At 42.5% G+C, this 19,607-nt stretch overlaps 1 protein-coding gene across 2 annotated transcripts in view; it reads right to left on the reverse strand.

Annotated features, from left to right (window-relative positions):
- SMTNL2 (smoothelin like 2) overlaps nucleotides 1-19,607 on the reverse strand; it is a 353,335-nt gene that overhangs the window by 141,849 nt on the left and 191,879 nt on the right. The window contains exon 2 of one of the 2 annotated variants that reach the window (XM_078679345.1): nucleotides 4,769-4,802. In XM_078679345.1, the coding sequence (XP_078535471.1) occupies nucleotides 4,769-4,802 (34 nt within the window). Of the gene's footprint in view, nucleotides 1-4,714; nucleotides 4,803-19,607 lie in introns of both variants that reach the window. The other variant, XM_078679344.1, reaches the window with a different exon arrangement.

Genomic DNA, 19,607 nt, shown 5'->3' on the forward strand with positions numbered 1-19,607 from the left:
TCGACTACAACCTCAGTTAAGGGACGTTTGTCGTCCTAGAGTCAGTTCAACAATTCTGAACTTCTGGTTATGTAAAATGGCATTGTTGGCGATTAATAGAACATGGTGGAGGCTCACACTTGCTGATTGTAACTGTGTAGTATGCATGGGATGGTCAAACGTAGAAGTATATGACACATGCTCGCCCTTCATTGGAGTTTCTTCAGGCGTATTAGAATTGGATCACATGCACCATAGAAGAAGAAACGTTAATACTTGTGAGATTAACTTCCATAGTCTAAGTCAAATACGTTTTAGAAGCTCTGTAATTAGTGACCTTTTTCTATAGAATTGTGTTAATCAGTTATGTTTTTGAAATCTCAGTATCATTGTAGCACGAGTGTCAATAATGTGGAATTATACATACTTTGACCTTTTAACCAAACACATTTATTAGCTATATGTGACTGGGGACCATCACAAAATTCAGTTTTGATGGCTTTAATAATTAGAAAATAATCATTCAACTATGCAATTATATTAAAATTACTGGTATTATTAATGAGGTCACTTGACACACGCAACCTTGATAGAGTGCCACCTTTTCATTGCAGTCAGATAACAATTCATCACGATTTTCAAATATTCTTGTATCCTAAAGGAGCAATGCTAATAAGGCAAGCTCTATCAGGGCAATTCTACAGGTGTGGTCAGGTGAGAGTCTGAAATAATCCAGACCAGCTATTACAACACGTTCATCTATCATTGCAGACGAACGCTGAGCTGCGAGTGGTGTAGGTGGTTGTAGATGCAACAAATACAGAAATCTGTATTGTGACTACTTGATGATCTGAAATGCCACAGACACAAGGGAAGAGGTTGATATCCTGAAGCCTCATTCTGGTCAAAAGAAGTAGGAGTACTTTCAGAAGAGAAGAATCATCAGATTACTATAAATTGCATTAAGAAACTGATTTTTTAAGTAATCAGAAGAAGTTGGGAAAGCTTCACAGTTTCCCAAATGTATTCCATCCCTGTAAAAGGCCAGTACTAGGTCATGAAATGCAAACCTTAGACGTTCAGCACATCAGCAGCTTACAAAGGACCCTTAAGCGCTTCACACACCTTATAGCACAAATAGTGTGTTGTAGCCTAAAAGCTGCCTTTAAGTGACTGCATAGCCAGGTGAAGCAGAAAAGGGGAGCAACAATATCAGCTGCTAAATATGATGTCTTTCTAAACAGATGTCCTATAATTTTCCGAAAACTAGGCTTGCTTAAGATAAAATCCATATACTCCAAATGGTTGGAAAGGCTTTGTCTGCAGTGGTAACATTAGTATTCCTACTGAATAATTTGTGATAGAACTTTTAGTTAACAAAACATATCTGAGTGGAACATGTTGAGTAATCAACCACAGCTTCAGGCATGAGCAGTCAAAATCCATAGGTCATCTGTTAATAATGAAACAGGTCTGCAGTTTAAATATAAGAAATGATCTTCATGTGGTTTGTCAACTAATATGATCACTGTTTTCTACACAGTGTCTGGTAGCACACAATGGTTAATACAACTATTACAATCATCATACGGTGGTAACACCTTCCATGATTGCTTTGGAAAATCCAATACGGAAAGATACTAGAGTTGGCTTTAAAAAGCTGGTAGTTTACCACCTTAACCTCGTCAATTTGCGTTTCTGCATCCAGATAATCTCCTACACTATTTTATTTAATAAACCTAGGTCGTTTTAAAAAAAGATTTACATACTATTGTGTTAATGATGCTATCCTTAATAGGTGTATGCTAGCCTCTCAACACATTTGGTTAATAATCACACCTTCACTAACAATAGCGTAGCCCTCATATGTAGCAATGGCCTTTTATCTGCTACGGATTCTTTTAATCTAGCCGACAGTAGCTTCCCAGAATAGTTATCTGGTATTAAAGATGTTTCTACTACAGTATTAACTACCAGCTTCATTCTTCCAAGGCTGCTCTCTACTTTAATCCATTTATTCCTCATCTGACCTTGCTAGGCTACCATTTCCATGGGCTCCTTAACTGTTCTTACCTTTTACATACACTGCACCCTGCCCACAGGGCTACCTTGGGTCTACCTGAGGGGTGGCTTACATGTAAGAAAAGGGAAGGCTAGGGCCTGGCAAGTGGTTGCAATTGGCAGGCCTACATGGCAGTTAAGAACCACACACAGACACTACAGTGGCAGGTCTGAGACACCTTTGAAAGGCTTCTTGTGTGGGTGGCACAATCAGTACTGCAGCCCCACTTGTGGCATTTGATTTACAGGCACTCACCAAAGATGACATGCTTCATCATTTGGGATTCTCCTCCCAAAGGAAAAACCTAGTTCCTCTGGGGGCTACAACCCCCTCTCTGAGAGGGAGGAGCTCAGGGATGTTTTGAATATAATATTGGAAACACCTTTGGTGAGAGGGATTTCGTCCGGTAAAGGGATATGCCCTATTTACTTGTTTGTTTTACATTGGTTTTGTTTCAGTCAGTTTCACACTTTTGAATATTTCTATAGACCTCAGAATTTCATGCAGTGGTTTGTTCTGATTTTGGTGAATAAATCCTGTGTGGTCTCAAAATTTTCCTAGGACCTTCCGGCTTTGAACCTTACATTTTTACAGTTTAATTTACAGGCCCTGGGCACACCTATACACATTAATAGGGACTTATTAATAAATCAAATTGCCAATCATTAATATATCAATCAGTAAAACAATTTACCCGGAGAGCATTTGCTCTTCAGCACTAAATAGTAGGGGTAAAGTACTCTGAGTCCTATAACCAACAAAAACAAGGTCAAAAACAGGAGGCCAAAAAGCAAAAGGTCTTGGGGTAGACCTGCTGTAAAAGCCAACACTAACATTGTTGAACTAAACGAATCCTCATTGCAGAAGGTGATTCTATCACTTGATTACCCATCAAAAGTACTGGTTGGCTTTTCACCATTTCTCAGGATATCGAAATTGAACTCCCTCTACAATGTATATTTGGCATATGCCTATAACAGGTACAAAGATGCATTCTAAGTAACTCTACACTCTAAAGATATCATTTAGGGAAAACTTCTCATTTTAATTTTAGTTGAGCCTCATTTAACTCATTCTAAGAAATAATAAGCATGATGTCATCCCAAATGGTTAATTTCATCCTTATCGTAACTCATCTAACTTTACACGATTTACCTGCAGGGCTACGTACAGCGATTATACTGCCTATTAGCATTATTGCTTTTAGTAACTGAGTTATGGTGGTTTACCCCAGTAGAGCATGATCTTATTATGGAGAAACATGGTGCCTGCAATAAGATGCACTAAACTGCCCTATGCATGCTGTGCTCCAAATAAAGCAAAGAACTGAAAGCATTTGAGTTTTTAGAAAAGTCACAGTGCAGAAGTGTGCCATACTCACAGGAGCGGAGCGTGCACTGGTCTAGCGGCTATGGGTTATAACAGTTTATGAATCCATAAAAGATTGGATCTTACCACTAACCATTGGTTGCGGGACATCTTCGGGTACACAGAGTTAGAGGCTCCTCAACTCACCCTGATATTCAAGCCCCTACACTTGACATTATTCAAAATAGTTATCCCTGACTATAAATAAAATCCCTGGATAACCCTTCAACATGCCAACTACCTCTGCATAACAATATCTGTAACAAGATTGAAAACATTCTAACAAAATCAAGCTTTGATTCCAAATCCGCAAATTGCAACTCAAATACTTTTTATTGAATTGAAATTGATCAAATTGTAAAAACTTTCAACACAAAAAAACATTGAACTACATTCACATTATCAGCCAGCCAACAGTATTTTGTCCTTAAAGAGTTTAAGACTTTAAGCACATGTTTAACGTAGAAGTAACCTATTATGGGTCGATTTTAGTAAGTTCCATTAAATAAAAATAGATTTAAGATACCATTTTCCCAATCAAATCTTGTTAAATGAACCTCTCAAGAAACTTCTCCAAGGTTTAGCAATCAAGTGTGATTAGCCAGCAAAACGTCAGAGTTGGCTTCGGTAAGCTGTTCTTATGCTTACATTTTAGATAAGAGACGGCATCTATATGACAACCTAACCAATTTTGTAAGGTGACACATTAACCTGGAGGTATTGACATTTTCAAAAAATTCCCAGCTCACACATCTGAAACATGCTCTATTGACTAACTGTAGTCTCTACCTGTCAATGATTGCAGCTAAGTACCAGGTTAGACATACAGGGTAAGTCCTGCTTCTACCTCGTGCACTGCTGGGGGTGTCGTAACCAGGATGAGGATGTTTGTACATGCGCACTCACTCACTCCGTTGGTCTTTTTTTCGACCACTCAACCTATATTGAGCTGAATGTGGACTATAGACCAATGTCATGAGAAACTCATTGCACAGTTACAAAAACACCTTCCGGCACTTTGCCAATTAAATAAATTTACTGTAATAGCCAGAAGTGATTTGCGTATTTTGCTGGATCTAAGTGCCCTTTTCGAGGCATGCCTAGGATGGTCTAGTGGCTGGAAAGAGGACCTTTGACAAAACGGTTTTAAGGAGGAGGCTGAGCCCAAGGTGCTTAAACATTGGTGCTTAATCATTGGTGCTTGGTAAACAAGGCACTGTGTGCGTTTGCAATGCATACATCTCATGTTCATTTCAGGTACGAATTAAATACATTTTACATTTTCCGGGTTCTGCAGCTACTTACTCGTTAAAGGCTGATGGCCATTTGCAATTACAGAGGAATTTGAAATTCTCTTACTTTCCATTTCATTCTGTACGTCCTGTTCCAAACTCTGTCAAAGGAATTAGAGAAAAGAATTAAGAACAGCCACACTTCATCTAAACCATTAATAATCACATTTACTACATGAATGAGCCGATTATGTCAACTTTAATTGCTGCTGCGTTTCTGCTTAGTTGGCAGAAAACTCTGAATTCTTCACCTATGGTCTGGACACAGATTGAAATGCACATTCAAATAATGGGAATCCGCTTAGAAACGAAAAGTGTTCTCCATGGGCAAGAACTAGGAAGGTTTTGTTTTAGAGACGTGGGGCCGTTGAAGACAAGGCAGGAGGATGAAAATATAAAATGCAAATATATTTAAGGTTTGTACAATGCAGGTCTGTCTTTTCTGTGGTGAAGATTTTTACAATTTTTTTTAAAGTATCCTATACCCAAGTCCACAAAGCCCAGGTTGCTACAGTCTGAAATCTTCTCCCAGAAGTCCTTTTTCTCCTTCGTTTGGAATATATTTGCAACTTTTTAGATCCATAAAAACTAGTGAGTACTACTTGAAACCTATGACATTAGTACATTTCCAAGAATACCCAAGACGTCGCAATTCCCATGTGAGATGTTAATTCAGTGTAAAACCCTCACGAGTAAATAATGCAAAAATGTTTGCAATGTAATTTTTTTTCCTCTCACAGGGAAACTATTTTCATATAATGAATCCTAATAAATAGTAAATTAGGAACTAAATATACATACAATGAATGTATGTATGAATGTATGTCTTGTAAAGCGCACTGCTGCCCTGAGGCGTCGTGGCGCTGTAGACCGTTGGGGAACCCGTCCAGGCTATCCCTGTGAGATGGTCCCTTCTGGGTATATCCAAGGTGAAACCAGGCATCCCCGGCGAATGTGGGGGTCCGTTGTAGAGATGAGGCAAGCTAATGCCCAGAGTTGCCGAGTGTGATCCCTGGTTAGAGTAGGCACCGAGGCGAGAATTATCGAGTCTGCTGACTCTGGTCCACGACCCTGCCGCGTCGGGAATTGAACCCTGGTCCTGGGCCGTTCTCTGCTTCGGGGTCTGCCGCCTCTAACCAGTGAGCCACTCCACTCCACACAATGGTACTCTTTAGGCAACAGTGCACCTTTTATGGAAGCAGAGCTCAAGTAACTGTAGAACTAGTATTTCTTCAGTTTCCATCTAAGCCAACAGTTCATAAACGTTTGACTCCTGCGGACCCCCACTCAATCACACCTGGAAGCCAGATACCCCGCCTACGCAATCTCAAGGATTTGTAACTCAAAACAATGCGGAAAAATATTAAACCAAATGTACACCTAACCATTGCTTAAATTATGAAATCTATTTAGATTACACAAAAAAATCTGAAGTTTAATTTTATTTGGAATGTTGGTCTTTTACAAATAAAACTAAATATTGAAAAGCTCAAAGCCATATGCTGGACTATAGCATGTCCGTTTGTCTTTTCTGCTCTTAATGGATGTCTCTACCTGTCCCTGCAAACCAGCGCATCATTTGAGGCCACCAATCGTCCATGCTGGATTGTGTTGGCTTGATTCATGGGTGCAGTGAATCAAGCCAAGGATAGCAACTTGATGTTTAGCCACCATCTTTTAACTTCTTAACAATAACTTATTGGTTTAAAATGTTCATTTTTAAATTTGTATTTTTAATGTATACATAATTTAATAATTATGCATATTCTGACAGGTTTCACGTCACAAAAAGTGACACCGAATAATCCACTGTGCTAGTCACTACACCTGCAATTTAGGATCATAGACTTTCATAAATACTTATTCTTTGAAACAGGACGTGGAATTTACTGCTGCAAATTTCATTTTTATCCAGTACTGCATTAATGTCTGGCCGAAATGTAATCTCTTCTCAAACACACAGTTGTCCATGAAGGGGATTTCGGTATTCAGGTAGCTCCACGCGAGTCTAATAACTTCTTCTAGGCACTCGCATGTCCACCTGGAGCTGCACAGCTGTACAATTTAATTAATAAAGGAATATTAGTTAATTAATAAAGGAATATTCAATTATAGCCAAATCGAGACCTGATGCACATATTAAAGCAGCCGGTTTTCAAGATTTTAGTTTATCATTTCTTTTTTTAAGTAGGTTCAAAATTTCACTGAAGTGCCCCACCGCCTGAGGGCGTGGGGTAATTTAATATGGAGAACCGCTGCGTAGGTATCCAGGTCTTCATGCCTGATACACAGGGTGCCTCGATAAGGCGAGCTGGTGCTAAATTACAATAAAAGGTTTAAAATTGCAGCCTTTTCATAAGTGGCTTGAAGGTACTCCAGTAGCAAAATGTTATTTTGTTTGACGTGTTAAAAATCCTTGCACCGTTTCTGATACAGTACCAAAGGTAAGCCACACAACTTCAGATGGTATGTCCTATTATGTGAAATTATGCAGCATCCCAGAGGAAACCCTAAGAACTTTTGCTAACTCAGGGGTACTAAATTTGTTTCGATTAATGGGGTAAAGAAAGGGGTGTCTAATGTTGGTGCACAAGGGAAAGAGCATTGCTAAATTTTCAGGCCATCCTTAAGAGATGCATCAGCCTTAATTTTGCTCTTGAAATAGCACAATAGTGTTTAATTAACATTCACTTTAAATTCTGCTAGTCTTATTTGAGCCTTCACAATCATTGCCGTTAGTATTCAGATATTTCGCACAAAGAATACCACTAGTCTTCAAACAGTGGTCACAATCAATGAGACTAGCCTTTTTGTTCTTGAAATCGCACAAGAGCTGCAAATAAACCCTAACAGAATACTACTAAGCTTCAAATACTATTTGTAGGAAGGTGGATATCTGACTATGGTTACCCCCAAACTTTTTGCCTGGTGTTTAGCTGGTTTTTGACATAATTGGCCTGGGATCCTGCTATTCAGGGCCCCAGGCTAATTGCTCTCTCCTTAAAATGGACTCCATGTACCTTAGGTACATACACAATTGGAATTGGTTCACCTTATTGGCCCCTGTAACAGTGTACCCAGGTACCCAGGGCATAGGTGCTTCCAAGGCCTACCAGGGGCTGCAGCATGTATTGTGCCACCCCTGGCCTGGCCTCCATATTTGACACAACTGGCTGATCACTCAGCTGGGGTAAGTCGGTGTAACCACCCCTTACTTAGGTGTAGTATGCCTATACCTAACCTAAAATGGACACATATGTTCCTATCAGTCACTCCTATGGAAGGCCTCATCAATCCTGGAGGCAGAGTGCTTGGAAATATGTGAGATGGTGCTCTGGCATGAGCTGAGCCTGTCTGCAGCTTTCGGAACCATGTCCTTTAGCTGTTCCATGATATTGCCATACCATATACTCTTAAGTGCATTATAATCCTCGCGGTTAAATGCTATCTTAGGTTTGGCTTTATCAAAACATGTCGAGTAAGGTGTCATACGAATTGGAATACTACCCCCTCACCAGTTCTGGTGACGGGGGTAGCATTCCACCCTTCTAGAGGGAAACGACATGTACCTAGCCTGAACCCCGGGTAAAGTTAAACAGAGCCTTAGCATGTCAAAATGGATGCTGCCACCACAGACACAAGTCTGACCTCCTGCTGCTGGGAGTCCTTCCAGCGAGGGCAGCTTGGACAAAGGGTTTCCTGCCTGGGGAGGTGCTAGCACCACTCCAGACAGGATTTTGTGTATTGGGTAGGACAGGGCTGAAAAGAAACAGACATGCCTGGGGCACACAAGGTGTCCCTGTGCATAGGCCAGTTCAAACCGGTGCTGGGGCTTTCCAGCCCCAGTCCTGGCACGAAACTGGACAAAGGAAAGGGGGTGTAACCACCCCCCTTCCTGGTTCCACCCAGAGGAGGGACCTAGTAGGTGATCCGGCCCCCCAGATTCGAATAAGAGTGGGAGCTGTGTCCTGAGACATCAGATCATCCTGAATCAACTTGAAATACAGAAGAAGACTGGACTTCGACATTCTGCTGCACAGAAGAAGGAAGAGAATCTCCCTTGTGGCCAAGGAGTGACCACCCTGTGAACACAGGCACCAACCAGCAACTCGACGTCTGCTTTGCCGCCGCCTCCCGCCGGAGCCCGAGCCCAGAGTCTGACAAGACCCAGACTCCCAGACTTCTCACCGCCCGATCCACAGTCCCTGCAAAGAAGGGACCCGTGGAGGTACCGAGAGACGTGGGACCGGACGTCTTGGAAGACCCCCGAGACGCTGACTGCACAGCATCAGAGGCACCCTCGATGCTGTGCTTTGGGGTTTGAGAAGCCCCAACCTCGAGCAGCCCTTGCACCGAAGATCAGCCCCCCAGCATCTCCACGATCTGCGTGGGGCCCTTTTGCATCGTGCCACTCGACGCGCCATCCCGGCCACTTGCCACGTGGCTAGCGGCCATCTTGGCAACGAAACCTACAACTTTCACTGCGGGTCTGGTTGCTCCAGACTTGCCCTTGCTCCTGTAAAAAGGAGCCCCTGCTCAGACCTTGCTGGTCCGAGTAACAAGCCTTTTTCGATTCCTGCATGGCTTGCATTAGCCAAGGCCTGTTTGCTTCTATCAAGTCGCCGACACCGCCAACAGCGAGAAGCCTGCGTGGGACAGCTCGTGACCGACTCCTGGATGTCTTCGACCCCTCGTGTCCACGTGGCTGCAGAGAGAAGCTACACCTCGACGCCTGTTTGCACCCGACATCGCCTGGTTCCACGGTAGTCACTGGCTAGTGACTTTGAACATTGTCCCCTCTGCTTTCAGGTCTTCACCTCTTCAGATCCACCCTTGGATCCACCGGAACTCTTCACATCGAGCCGCCTGCAGCATCTCCAGCTCCAAGCACCATCGACCTGCGTGACGAAACCCGACACTACTTCGACCCTATGCACCCGCTTCCTGTGGGTGAGGTAACTCAGCTCCGCCGGTGTTCCCACACTGGTACACACCTCTAGTGTTTGTGTCTCAAGTTTCAGCTTTCTAGGTCACTCGGAAGGTTCCTTTCTAACTAACTTTGTACTTTTTACGCACCATTGACATTGCATTGGTAAAGCGTGCACTTTCCGCACTGCTCCCGAGTCCCGCGGGCCTTTCCCGACTTCTTCACTGTTAGTCCCGAACAGCTCCAGCGATTCCCCAGGCCCTAGGCCTCTTCACTTTCCCCATAGTGGTTCTTATACCACTATTTTAGTATATGGTTTAGGTGGCCCCTAGGGCTCATCCATATTGTGCAACTTTTGTGTATTTAAACTATGTTTTGTTTTAACGCATTTGCTTCTGTGCTCATAAAGAGTATCAGGGATATTTGTAGTAATAAATCTATATATATTTTCAATATATATCTGTGTGGTGTCCTTTCATTTGGTATTCAAGGGATTGTGTATGGTAAAACAGCTTGCTTCACATGCCTTTACAGAGTTTAGCCTAAGACTACTTAGTCCATGCTACCCCTAGGATAGCTTGTCTATAAGGTTGACTTTACAACCTGCACCATAAGGGTTGCTTGGCATGATACAAGGTGATCACTAGAACTAGTGAGCATCATATCAGGCCAACTTCTCACACTATTCTTCTAGAATACTACTAGTCTTCTTTTAGCAATCAATTGAAGTGTTCATCATGTATTTGAAGGGTAGTTGAGTAGAACTAGTATTCCCTCATTTGCATATTTCGGCTTGTGGACATACTACTTAGTCTTCATGCGTACTAAATGAATGCTAAATTTTAATAGTAAATGAATACCACTGTAAACACTGAAATCACACTTAATGAGGAGCTTCCATTTTGGTGAGGGAAATCCAATGGACAGAGGATCTTGAAAGTCTGGCATAGCTCCTGCCCTGTATAACCAATGCCAAACACCCCTCTACCAGAGGCAGGAGTCCATGTGAGCAAGGGATTGCAGGTGGGGAGCACCAGTAGTTATTTTTGGGGACCAGCACTTATTTTTTCCTCAACAAACTGAGTCCGAGCATGAGAGAGAGAGAAACACAAAAGGGCTTAAGCATAGGAAGAGAAAGGCGCAAAAAAAACCATGACAAAGGGAGAAACAGGAACCTGCAGGAGTGAAATAAAGGGGCGGCGGAGTCTCGTGGTGGATTAAAGAGGCAAGAGGTGGAATTAAGACTGCTTGCTTGATTGGCATTCGGCCCCTAACCTTTGATAGCACCAGCTGCGGGCTTATGAACAAAACCTTTGGGCCCAGCACTTACTCTTTTCCAAATTAAGTACTGAAGTTTCACTGGCAGGGAAGACGCTTCGGGTGTGTGGTACAAAGAGTTTTTTGCATCAAGGAGCGCAAGTGCAATCGTGTATTATTATTGTCCAAATTCCAGTTCGTGATTTATTAGCTTCCACCAGTAAAACTTTATAGGTGCAGCACCGCGACGTCCTTCTATAGACTCAAACTGAAATAATTTGGGAGGCTTGTGAAATAGCCAATTCGCCAAAAAAACATAAGAAAATGCCAACCATGACGGTTTTTGGTTGAAGAGCTGTCAAAGCTGAACTTTTATCAGATGTACACAATAAAGAAGCAACATTGATGCAAAGCCCTCAGCGTAGCGTCACCTTTTCTGACCGCCTAGTACTGTCCACATTTACTGCTGCCCACGATGCATTTCAAAATGAAGCCCATCAGCCTCAACCAGCACCCTCTTCTGGATAGGTGGTAGGCGGTGCGCCATTCGTTCTACTAGATGCTATGCTGCCTTCGATCCGGTGGACCACACGAGCCTGGTCACCAATCCTTCTCTTCCATCTATTTTCTCCCTCTCTTTCGCTCACACTGATCACTTTATTTTACCCTATCCTGCCTTCCCTCTTTGTCTCTCGCGTGAAGCCACCCTGGACTGTACATGGGGAGAGTAATAGAGGTACCTGGAGCAGCCCACGGCTTTCAGAACCATTCTCCAAAGGCACCAGCCCGGTGGGGAAAAGCCCAGTGGGCTGGAGCACTGTCTGGCCCAGTCTCATTGCCACCGCAAGGCTCTGCCATAGTCCTGTCTGTTTAATTTTAGCCCCCCATGCTACCCTGATTCATTTGTTTGGAAATACCTTTATTGCTATGCAGACAGTAAACAAATCTTTGCCTACATATCAATGCGGATGATGCTAGTGGCCACTTCCACACTTGCTGATGCTGTGGCTCCTGGAGTGTGAGGTAGGGTGCCTAAACCAATTGAGGCTAAGCTCTAGGTGAGATACGGGAGGGGGGGGGGGGGGGGGGGCTCAAGCCCATCTGGGCTCATATGTTGGTCGTGTTGAAGCAGGGTGTAAACTTGTTTTTGGAAGAATGGGGAATTGTTCCTTGCACAGCAGATTAACTGAACTACATCTAACTGTTTTTGTTGTTCCCCTAGAGCAGATGTTTCTTGTGGGAAGATGGCTGGGGGCAGCCTATGCATTACAAAGCTCCTAGAACAGGAGTGTGAACTGGACCATGGGAATACTCATCAGGACCGCAGAAACCTCATTAAAATATAATAATACAGCGTACTCCACGAGACTGGATTCTTTTTCTGCCACCCCTGGAATATTCTTTTTTCTTTTCTTCTCTATCTCACTTTTTCCCCAACAACCACCTGTTGCCTTGGCTGACGGCACCACTACTGGTGTAGATGAGTGACCCAGATGCTGAAGTTGGGCAAAGACAAAATGACCTGAGATCTGAGGATTTGAGACGTAAAGGACCACTTGAGGACACAAAAATTAGGGGGCGTATTCGAAGATATTACAAATCTGCACATTGGATGAATGTTGCAATGTTCAATTGTATCAGCCAGGGTGACTGCCTCCTTCAATTCCATCTGCTTGACATGGTCTTAGATATTACCGGTGGGGTGGTGGGTGGAGGAGCTCAGTGCAGCATTGGGAGGGGCAGACACTGGAACGTCAAAATTACTATTCTAACTCCAGTCCTAGAATATTTGGGGAAAGGGCAATTAACCCAAATATTCCAGGAGGCTTGTTTACTATTCCAACTCCAGTCTTGGAATATCTGGGGAAATATATAAATTTCTCAATTATTTTGTAGAAAAGGTTGAAAAGTAATAATTTTGAATGGGAGAAAGGGCTGTCCTGAGGCCGTAGCTCAGGGCAGAAAACTAGAGCACTGCCACATCAGCACACCATTCACCTAGAGGCATTATGGTAAAGGCAGTGCATAAAAAAAAACTTACTTTAGTTGAAAGTATTTAGTATTCACCATTGTTACTGCAACCAGTCTGTGTCTTGAGATAAACAGTACTGGCTGCACCAACAATGGTGAATACTAAACCTTTCAGATAAAGTTAGTGTTATTATTCATTGCATTTGCCACAATGCATCTGGGGAAATGTCTATCGATCTGCCAGGAACTGTGCTCCTTTTCTTTTTTGTGATTGGCTCCTCGTTGAGTTAGTCTAACGCGCTCCGAGATGCACCTGCTCTATGGGAGTGGGACAGAAACCTGAGAAGACTGAGCAGCACTGCAAGCACATCCAAATTTAAACTTGCTACTCTCTACAGGAGAAGGACAAATATCCTGACACACCCGTCTAGAGATACACAGCACTGGCTGCACCAGCAATGGTGAATACTAAAGATATTCAAATAAAATGAGTTTTAGTTATGTACTGCATTTATTACAATGCATCTGGGCAAACTGTGTGCTGGTATGCCTGGCAGCGGTCTTTGTACACTCATAAGGTCATGCAACCCCTAAAAGCTCAACTTGACTCATGAAGGTTCTCATTTGGTTACAAGGCCATTTAATAGGCAATCCAAGAGGAAGAGTCACTAGGAGAGTCAGGAAACAGTTAAGAGACTCTTAACCTCTTCTTCATTTGCAAGATCTAAAATCACTGCACAGTAAAAGAGGGAGTGGACCTTGGGAAGCATAGCTTCAAAAAACAACTACAAATCTACAATCTCCTAGCGGAAAATAAGCTGCAGCCCTGACACCTGGTTACATACACAAACAAAGCTCTAGTACTGCAAGAACATTCTCCCCTCTCAACTCTAGTGATATCGCAAGTATGCTTACTATCTAGAAGGGCGGGGGTAACGAGAGATGGCTCCAGTCCACAGCGACATGTCTTGATTAGCAAAGAGCGGACACTGCCAAACTATGAACTTTAGGCTACTTGGCAGAAAATATAGCAGGGTCTTTGTCTTCTTCTACAACTGTACTGGACTCTACACCACCTGCTAAACAACAGTCAGACTCTTCTTACTAATCTCTGTAATGTTGATATGTTGTCAACCTTCTCTTTAAGGCCTGCACCTCCTGTGCTAATATTAGATCATTGCGAGTTAGGCCCTAACCTTCCTAAATATCTCTCAAACTCTGCCCAAACACCAGTATAATTAGCTAAGGTGGGAGTTACAAAGGCCAAGTTACCCTTTCTAAGTTTTCAAACAAATTCAGATTAATTTATCACTTTACTTAAAGTTGTCCGAAGCTTAAGTTAATAGATCTTGAACAATTGGGTCATGGAAATGAATATAGCAATAACCAGATTTTTATTTGGAAGGAGGAAGTGGTGGGAGAGTCTCAGGATACATTGACAATCACTCCCATTCAGTACTTTTTGAAAAACATTCAAGACAGGATGGAGAAGGCAGCTCAAAGTGAAACAAGCAGTGGCATAGCCAATAGGTCTAGCTTTTGGGACCTTACATCACATCATCCATGGTGCAACAACAAACTTTTGCATGGGTAAACACTTATAAGGTTGCAATTGCGAGACCTATTGGCTATACCAATGCTTGTTTTGTAGTGCGTGGGGTGGACTTGTTTATGGCTCATATGCGGCTGGGTAACATAGCAATGTTGCCCCTTCCGGTGTAGCAGGGGTAGAACGACGAAGTAGGAGGAAATAAAGGCAAGTGCCCTGAACCTCCCACCCGATTCTGGAGGGTTGGCATGTAGGATCCCTGCTTTACTGGTAGGTGCCCTCAGTCAATTTCTTACGGAAAAGTAATTGTGCAATTGAGGTGTTTCTTTTTAATTTAATAAAATGATTACAACAATGTTGTGCACAGGTTTAAAGAGGCTCCTCCCTAGTTCCACTAAATGAACTAATTTGCTTTCTTTGCAGTATACACGGAGGGGTTGAGTGCAGAACGGGTGGATGTGCCGATGGAATTTACTTAATTATCAGCACTAAAACTCGACATTCAAAAAACGACATTTAAAAATGCAATAAGAAAGCAACAATTAAAAAGCAGACGGGGTGAAAGTGCCGATGGAGGTGCACGAGGGGCGGAAAACAATTTTTAAAAAGGAGTTCTCCTAAAGGACAGAGAAGGAACGTGAGCGCAAGTACAGTATATTGGTCCGGCTGAGCAAACGAGTTTGGAGGCTGTCAAATGAGTTTGGAGGCCGTCAAGAAGAGGGGCATTGAAGTGAACAGATGGCAGGCAAGGGGGCGGGGGGGGGGGATTAATGCAACAGGTCTTGCAGACAAATAGGCGCTGGAGCTCGACTTAAAAACACGTGCGAGGTGGCACCAGACACGAAAACCGCACCTCACACAAGAACTCGTTTGCATAGTATTCAACTTTGGCTGTCCTTTATGAGTGACAGTTTTCTTTGGCAGGGAACTAAATTAGGCCGTCAGCTTAAAGACTAAAATACCTTAAAAGACCGAACAGCATCACTGCTACAAGATGGCTACCACTTACAAGTGCTCAGAAGAGGAACTTGAGCCGACAGTCCCTTTTCACTGTTTTGTGCTTTGATCGGGCGGTGATGCCTGCCTAAGAAATTGTGAACAGCCGCGTTGATCATGGACTGAAGCAGCAAGATAGTAGGACGGTCGATACAGCTGCTTCAGAACCCTGATTCCAGCGTCGGACCGAACAGTCACGCCGCCTGGCAGCAGGTAAATGGTTTCCCATTGTTAAAACAGATGCACTAATAACAAGCAATGGCCGCACAGCTTGAAAGGGAAATGAAGAGCGGACGAGGAGAGAGAGGGGGAGGGGGTAGTGGATGGGAATCACACATGCGCTTGTGCGTGTAACAGCAAGCTGGTGGCCAGCAAAAGGTAGCACTTTTAAAACCCAGCTACTAAATATCTCACCACACCGCGCATGCGCTGGCTCAACCAAGACCTAAAAGGTCTGTAAATTGCCAGGCTGAGCTCATACTTTCAAGAACAGGAGTTACAGCTGGAAGATATGATGCAAATCACTGCACAGGGGAAAAAAACCCTACAGGTGACTAGACATAATAAGATACAGAAATGTATTACAAAATTTCTAGAACAATTTTCTAACTGAAACATTAGGATTTCGGAAGAGCCACAAATTCCCTTAAAATGTTATGTGATAAATCGACTGCAAGAGCATGTTTAAAGTATAACTAAAAATATACATTTGGATAAAGTACTACAGCAACTCCACAGAGAACTGTCTTTTGAAATGTGTAAAGGTCCAATTAAAATAAGCCTATGTAATCACTTACACCAGTGTGGAGTAGATTGTTTACACTTTGCAGGAAGCCTTCCAGCACAATCATCATAACATTGGCCTGATATCTTTAATACAGCCAACCAGTGATGCACCAGCACATTTTAAACTTGAAAGCACTGTAGTACAAAGCATGTCTGCATCATGCATCAAGATGGGAAGTCATAGATGGAAAAAGAAAGAGGAGGCATAGAAATTACTTAACACTCTTGCTAACAAGATGAGAGAATCCTCCTTGCTACAGCAATTGACAAAATGGCAAGATTTTATAGTGAACTGGATAATCTCCGGACTTGAATATGATGCTCTTTTGGTGCCTTTTATATAGTCACAAGGTCCACTAAGTAGCTCATGGCTAATAGATTTATAGGGGTTCCCACCCGGGAGGGACAAGTCTCAGATTTGAGAGAAAGTCGGGTCTTTATTTGGCTACAGATTAATTAATAAAACAGAGATATTGACATGAAATATTAACAGTTCAGAAAAAATGCCAATATTAAATTTGCAAAAAGGTGAATACTTAGTAGTTATCATTCCTAAGAATGTACAAGACTCTTTCCCTGAACTACCACTCGATATGAGCGGAGATTAAATATTTATTGGAGCCATATTAGAAACTGCCGATATCACTAGTTGGCCGAGTCAATTACATTAAAATGTTAGTTCTTCCCAAAATAAGATCTCTTTTTCAACAGCTTCCCATGTGCATACCCAAGCCCTTTTTTGATACGTTAGAATCCTATATTAATAGATATTTATTTGATGTAATAAAAATGTCAAATTGCCTACAGGAAACTAACATGCATATCTGAGGAGCCTGGCATGCCACATTAAAAAACACATAAGAATGTGCAGCTAAAATGCACACCTTTCAATGTCCATTTGTTCCTCTGCCATGTGATATTACAAAGTGTCACTATTTATCCAAAATAATACAGCAAAATATCCAAACAGGCTAGTTAAAAATTATATATCAAGCCCCAAACTTTTAAATTAAAGGAAAAAATAACTAAAAATCCATCTGCGATACAATCCATTTAGTGGGATATAAGGCACAGGCGTAAACATATGGTATGCAAGAAGCCCTGCAGTACTGGAAAATTAGATTTTCCACTTTTTGAGAAGTCTTTGAATTCTATTCTAAGAGATACATTGTTGCTTATCAGAAATGATGTTAATTGTAGTTCCCCAACATATTTTTCCCCAACTAAAACAAGTACATAATAAAATGATGCATTTACAATATTTACAAATGAAGAATACAAAATATGTATAAACAAAAAAAAAATTCTGTACGTCATTTTTCAATCCCGATTTGTGATACAGAATATGCAAATATTATGAGAAGCTAAGTGACGACTGGAATAAACCCTGATGTCATAATAGTAGACCATGAGGTAGAAGTAGATTATGTTTGGAGCCCCACCTTGGCGAGGACTAAAACCACTTTTACTAAATTGCCGATGCTTTCCCCCGCATGCTGCCACCAAGACAAGATTCTGACCTCCTGCCAGGTAGTGTGATCACTCCCAGGAGTTGGACACAAAAGGCTGGGCAGAAAGAGAGGGAACCTTGTGGAAGCCAGAAGCCTCAGTCTCTCCTGGACTAGTGGCAAACTGCAGGTCAAAATGCACATTGGATCTAAAAACAAGTCGCTGCCCGTCGGGCCCTTCGAGTGATTGCCTCAAATCCAGGTAGTAGAGTGCATTGAGGGAGCTGTAGTATCATCTGCCCTGAAGTCTCAGGCCCCTACGTTGCTCCCCCCGGGCACAGTGAAGTTTCCAAAGCTTTTCATTGCGCTTACCGCTGCCAAGACTTGTTGGTCACCAGTCCGGTAACCGATCCCCACACTCGACGCAGCAGCAAAAAGGGCGCATCAAGCAAGCATGCTCTGACATCAGAAGTTGTGTACCTGTTGTGTTTTTGCATTTTGTTTCGTGCAGCACCGTGTAAGCGGTAGAAACACTTATCGCAGCACCCATTCAGCACAAAGGATAACCAGAACAACTCAGCACCCCACAAGCTAGATATAATTGATCTGACTGTTGTGAACTGGTCCTGGGTTCCGCATGACCGTACCCCTATCACGGTTTCAAGTAACTCGACCTACAAGTGACCGAGCGTCACTACTGGATTTTTGCCATTGACCACAATGCTATTTTGTGTATACATACTGCTCTGATTTAACATTGCTTCAACTCCAGTTATATTTGATATCCCGTTTGTTTTGGTGTCAAATTAAGATAAAAATACACTATTTTTATTAATTGCTGTCGGATTTCTCCCTAGTCGTGTTAATTACTTATCCCCAACGTTGTTACTCTGCTTAACACATGTTCCTTTAGTAAATCTGACTGCTCTTTTCCAATGTACCAGGACAGATTTAAGGATTTATTAGTGTGAATCCAAGGACCATCTTTGGGGTATTGTGATATTACATGGTAAAGCTACCCAGCTATGCCACAGAATATTCCTCTTTCCTACACCAACTATTAATAACAATTCTATATACAGCTCCCTTTCTGAAAGAACTATTAAAAAAGTATCCAAAATACGTTTTAATGGCCCATGCAGAGAAATTAGTTCAGACCATGCATATATGTTTTTATATGCTTCGCTTTGGAAGGATTTTGGAAACATGGTTTCACTTTTTGTGTGGCTTCAATACAATCCCCTACTATTAGTGGGACAAAGTCCTAGGCTCTTGATTTACCCAATTATGACCATCTCTTTTACACAGGGTAAATACCTTCAAAACAGACTCCAACTTCTGCAAAATGTGGTTGCCAGACGCTCCCAGTATCGAAGAGATCGGGTAACCACTAACTTTTAAACACATTTTTAAATTGCCTGTATAAAGGTGAGCTATGTTTCAAGTTCTGTGTATATGTCATTGCATGTCATGTCCTATATACTTGTTACCATGAGGCACAGGGTCAGACTGATTTGCATATGGCCATGTCTGAACTGGGTTGATGGAGTGAGCTAAAGAAGGATGATGGATTAAACCCAGATCAGTTGACTGGGGGGTGAGTGCTTGCAATGTTCATCACTCCGTCCATCATCCCCTTTGGTTTTGCTTTGTTCGCCCTAAGTTAGCAGGGTATGCCCAGACGTGGGTCACTTGCTCACTTTGCCACTGGATTCAAGCTATCCTGGCTGTTGATGACGACTGATTTGCCAGAAACCGGTCCCAGGATGCTTGTGTTCGGTCGAGAGAAGACATGGCTTGGCAGTTCGGGCTGGACTGTTCCCATGAGGCACAGGGTTAGACTGATTTGCATATGGTCATGTCTGAACTGGGGTGGCAGAGTGGGCTAAAGAATGATGATGGATTAAACCCAGATCAGTTGACTAGGGGTGAGTGCTTGCAATGTTCAACACTCCGTCCATCATCCCCTTTG

This window comes from Lissotriton helveticus, chromosome 3_1 (genome assembly GCF_964261635.1).
Source record: "Lissotriton helveticus chromosome 3_1, aLisHel1.1, whole genome shotgun sequence".
Classification (NCBI taxonomy): domain Eukaryota; kingdom Metazoa; phylum Chordata; class Amphibia; order Caudata; family Salamandridae; genus Lissotriton; species Lissotriton helveticus.